The 5,000-nt window shown below is 35.7% G+C and overlaps 1 protein-coding gene and 1 pseudogene across 1 annotated transcript in view; both read left to right on the top strand.

Annotated features, from left to right (window-relative positions):
* LOC138024724 (uncharacterized protein KIAA1958 homolog) overlaps positions 1-75 on the top strand; it is a 1,395-nt pseudogene extending 1,320 nt beyond the window's left edge.
* LOC138024354 (oxysterol-binding protein-related protein 9-like) overlaps positions 1-5,000 on the top strand; it is a 129,430-nt gene that overhangs the window by 81,945 nt on the left and 42,485 nt on the right. The window contains exon 7 of the mRNA XM_068871523.1: positions 2,257-2,286. Within this exon, the coding sequence (XP_068727624.1) occupies positions 2,257-2,286 (30 nt within the window). The remainder of the gene's footprint in view (positions 1-2,256; positions 2,287-5,000) is intronic.

Below are 5,000 nucleotides of genomic sequence, written 5' to 3'. Positions count from 1 at the left end.
AAAAGTGGATCAGGTCAAATTGAGGCATATCCAGCGTCAGATCAGATCCTGCAACGAACACAACAAATAATGTGACACGCTTGGAGCAAGAAAACCATTTTCCTCCTCAACTAAATTGCACCGACATTCAAGTTTTCAACAATTTTGGTCCTTCAAATTAACTTCCTTTTGTAGGAGACTCCTTTAGAGAGTGTTTTTTGTTTGTAACTCCACCAAATATTGACATTCCTTCCTTTGCTGGACTCTTTCGATCTCATTCAGCGAGTTTGCGAAGCCGTTGTCAGCGTTGTCAATCATGTATTTTGACATTTTTGTCAATCATTCTATTTTTGCACCAAAACTTGTTACATGTTGCCATTTTGTGCCAAATAAATTCAACATAAAAGAGTTGTGATGTTGGGGTTTTTAATAAAACAATAACTATAATAATTATTCTACGAGGGCGTGCTGGATATGAAATGATCATAACCAACTCGGCGTTAGGCGCCTCGTTGGTTATATATATCATTTCATATCCAGCGCGCCCTGGTAGAATAATTGTTAAATATATATATATAGATATATGTACATGTATTTAACTAGCTGCAAACAGTACTGTTTCGGCCTTCTGGGCCTCATCAGTGCAGTGCTGATGTCTGGGATGGAGGTTAAGCTTATAAAGCCGCCCCAAATGTCCCACACATGTGGTACATCTAAGCCATGCCAGAGTGCTCAAACTAGCGAGCTAGTGAGCATCCGCAATTGCTAGCGGCAATGACTCATCCCAGTAGAGTGCTCAATTTGGACAGTGCTGTTTCGGCCTTGTATATATATATACATAAAGGTGGAGGTAGAGTCAACCTTGGCGTAAAGTGCTCAATGCTGTGGTAGCTGTGCTAAGTATACATAAGGTGAAGGATTAAAGAGGACGCATTGATTCTCTGTGACTCTGAGTTTCGCGCGTAGGCGCTCTGAAGTTTTGTCTGACGAGCACTCAGGCGCGAAACTCAGAGTCACAGAGAATTGATGCATCCTCTTTAATCCTTCAACTTATGTATATATATAATTATATAAATATATATATTAAATTAACTTAGTTTCGGACTTCGCAAGTTATTCACATCGCTTTTTGCGACAGTTCTGTTTCGTATAGTCACAAAGTCACCACACTCATCAGGCAACTTAAGCGAATTGCCCGAAACTAAGTTCATTTAATAGTTATTGCTCCCCTCAGAAAAATACTCAGAATTTACATATAATTAGATATCTAATTATAATAATAATAATAAGGCTGCCAACACTGTTAAATAGTGCTCAATACACATAAGTGTAGAGCTAAATCGTAGAAAGGTGAGGCTAATATATCTATCTATGAGTCTATATATATATATATATATATATATATATAGAGAGAGAGAGAGAGAGAGAGAGAGAGAGAGAGAGAGAGAGAGAGAGAGAGAGAGAGAGGATATTACATGGCCACGCGGGGATATGAATTTAATCTTCGAGGGCTGAAAGTATCTCTCACGAATGAGCAAAGCGAACGAGTGAGAGATACTTTCAGCACGAGAAAATAAAATTTGTGTCCTTAAGCTGTCATGTAATGTTCGATCTGTTTATTATGTATATATTGATGAAATGTCCAGATTTAAAACAACTTGTTTTTTCCATTTCCAAAATGATGAAAAAGTGGTCACCAACCGCTAAAACACACATGTTGTGTAACATGAAACAAGATATGAAAGTTATGAAAAGCAAATCATGATAATGTAAAATTTTGCAATAAAAATGTTAATGTAGTAGAGAGGCATTATACTGAAGCACAAAAGTATCTTACAATGAAGACGAAGCTCACATTTTATTTGCTAATCGTGTTCATTACCATGACGACACCTATATCCTCACATGTGAAAGATAAAAATGATATGTTCACTGCGCGCGGTGAAGATATGATTTTTTAGTAAAAGGAGAAATCCTGGTATTTCATCAGTATCTGTATAATAAATATATTGATATTGATAGTTGTCAATAAGAAAGAAAATTGATAAACAGACAAATGAAAGGTTTTTCAAGAATGAATTAAAAATGAAACATTTAAATTAAATCTTCCTCATGTACAGAGAAAGGTGTTAATATTTTAAATGGTTTTAAATTAATTAATTAAATTAATTTTATTAATGATTAACAAAGTTCAATTATTGACAATATAATTTTAAAAATGACAGTTTGTTCTTATGTTAACAATTTTATTTCTTAGCAAGTTCTTTCCATTTTCAGAGGTATGCCATTTTGAAGGAAACATCAAATGTAAGTTGGATAAGTTTTCATTCTCTGTTTTTATCTATACATTATTTTGTTCACAATGTTTTATTATTTTTTACGGTGAGTCGCATGCTATTTAACTTTAGTTTTTGACTTATATTGGCTTTAAGGCAGATATTGTGTGGCATTTTGACCTGAACCCAAGCTTACTTTGGAAGAAGATTATCTGAAGATTATCACAGACTTTTTTATAATAATTTTCACAACTTGCAGCACAAAGAATTTCACTTATAATAGGTTTTCTCCATTCCTAGATAGCCTCATGAATAGACTTCATCATGTTGCAACTGCCTACATGTAATAAATTATTGTGACAATTATTTCTTGGAAAGTCTTTTCATATGCCCAGTCTAATATTACATCATGGCCTCCATTGTTGTTCTCAATCTTATGGAGGGTCCTCTGATATTGTGATGATGAGAATTATGCAACCAGTTTTGGATTGTGGTTGCTCTGAAATTACAGTGTATCTTAAAGTGGTACTATGATCAAAAATTATTTTTTTCTTCAGATTTTGAGAGCCTGTTCGCTTAACACCTAACTGGCAAAATTTTGAGCTTTGAGTTTTATCCAAAGGCTGTTTATTTTGAGTGTAAGTTTTGGATTTCACAGTCCGCCATTACTCACGTTCAAAGCTGACCGATTAGACCTGAGAGGGTTGAATCTAGAGAAAATGACGTCATTTACTCACTAGCTTAAAATTTCAGCATGTACTGTAAATGCAATTTATTATATATGCAAAACACAGGTTTAAAAGGTCTGAAAGCCTGAAACTCCCGTGCTGCATATTAATTCAGCCACGTGCACACGCATTGCATTCTTAAACTAGTGAGTCTTTGACGTCATTTTCTCCTCGACCCAGTTCTCTCAAGATTTTAAAGTTAGTAATGGCGGACCAATAAATAAGAAAATTCCAGTTAAAATGTGTCTTTTTAAAATCAGAACTTAAAACTTGGATCACTTAGTGTTTAGTTAACATAGTTTTGAAATCCAAAGAAAAAATAGAAATGTTTTTTTGGTCGTAGTACCACTTTAACTGTTTTTATAATTTTGATTCTTTGATTACTGAAATTCTTTAAAGCACTGGTACGTAAACAGGATCTTTGTGATACAAGATTAGCAGTTGGCCACTGCTAAAACCTTTGATCCCTGTTTTGAAAGCGCCAGAAATAGCAAAACCTATAAAATTGCTTTGTTTGTTATAGTGAAAAAAAATGTGTCTGCCGAGTAAGTGTAATGAATTTGATCATTTAAAACAGCACAAAGAAGAAAGCATGCTAAAGTTTATGGGCAATATGGGGCAATCCTCAGGCAAAAATTCACCCCGCTACAAGCAGTTACAAAAATGTTGAGACACCTCTTCTTCCTAAAACCCCTCTTCCTGTTCATAAGGAAAGTCCCAACGCCCCTCCCTCGACTCCCACCTTTTTCAATGTTAATAGCTTTTAGTTTGAATGCCAAGATGGAAACAACTTTGCTTTGGGGGCATGGTGCATTGGGGACGCATTGACATGGATGACATGCATTGTATGGTTATTAACAGTGAGTGTCTTAACTCTTTTTGCAATTGCTTGTAGGGCTTCTATGGTTTAAGAAAGCATTTTTTTTTTGTCCTAAAAATAATTTGGCCACAAGTTGGGACTGTGCGACCTTTTCACAATTGCAGCCTAACATGCGTGAATACAGTAATAACTGTTGCCTCTCTTCACAAACAAACCTCGTTTATTTTATGCATTCGATTTACTTTATTTTGCCTTGGAATAAAAGGCAGAAGACAAAAAAATTCTCTTTGTCCCAAGGGATGCAAAATATCATCATTTTAAGGAGGTTAAATGCTTTTTAACAGAGTTGTAGAGCTCATTTTTCCGTTTCGCGGGAAGTAGGAGCATTTTGTGTGGATCTCTGAGTGGTTTTTCTCCTCCACCATCCCCCTCTACTTTCCACTGTTTATCATTGTGGCAGGTGCCTATCTTCTCTGCTGCGTGGGGGACTCGTGGCCTGGTTGTCTGGTGTTGCCAGCCATTGGTGGGTACCTGAGACACCATGGAGCTTCCACTAACCTCCACTTGGTGACGCAGTTGTTAACTTTTTGTTGTAGTGCACTTGTGTCATCAGGGCTCTCTGAGTGATTGTGTTAGTGAGTGTAAGATTTGTAGGCCTGCAGTACGTGCATGAATTAGGAAACTAATGTACGGTTTTCTTGAATTATAGCAATTAAAAAAAATAATGTTTGTTTGCGGCGCACTTGTTGCCTTTTTCCTTTCTTAATTTTCTTAATGAAAGAGAATGAAAACTGTTTTAGTACGTTATTGTCAAATTAACAGACGTTTTTAAATTCTTAAATGTCTTAAATCAAAATCACTCTTTTCCTGTCTACGGAGATCGCCGCCCAAGCTAACATTCCACAGACATTCTGCAGGTGAAATAAACAAGAAAAAAATCACCAGTCGACCATAATATTTTTACTCGCAAAGACCAGGTCAACTTCTCTGCCTGCATTGAAAAACATTCAACATAAATTTCCAAGCAACGGAAAGAAAAACAGTAGAAAACCATTTTAATTTCATTGCGATCTATCAGCAAAAAAATGTACATTTCATCAGGTTGTTTGTGTTGAAATTCCCATGGTGCAAAGCTAAAAAACTTTGCCCAGTAAGAGAAGAGATGAGCTCGTCTGAATTAAACAAACAACATTAAAA

The sequence above is a fragment of the Montipora capricornis genome, chromosome 11 (assembly GCF_036669925.1).
Source record: "Montipora capricornis isolate CH-2021 chromosome 11, ASM3666992v2, whole genome shotgun sequence".
Classification (NCBI taxonomy): domain Eukaryota; kingdom Metazoa; phylum Cnidaria; class Anthozoa; order Scleractinia; family Acroporidae; genus Montipora; species Montipora capricornis.
The sequence above is the reverse complement of the archived record's forward strand: the minus strand, read 5'-3'. Positions and strand labels throughout refer to the sequence as shown.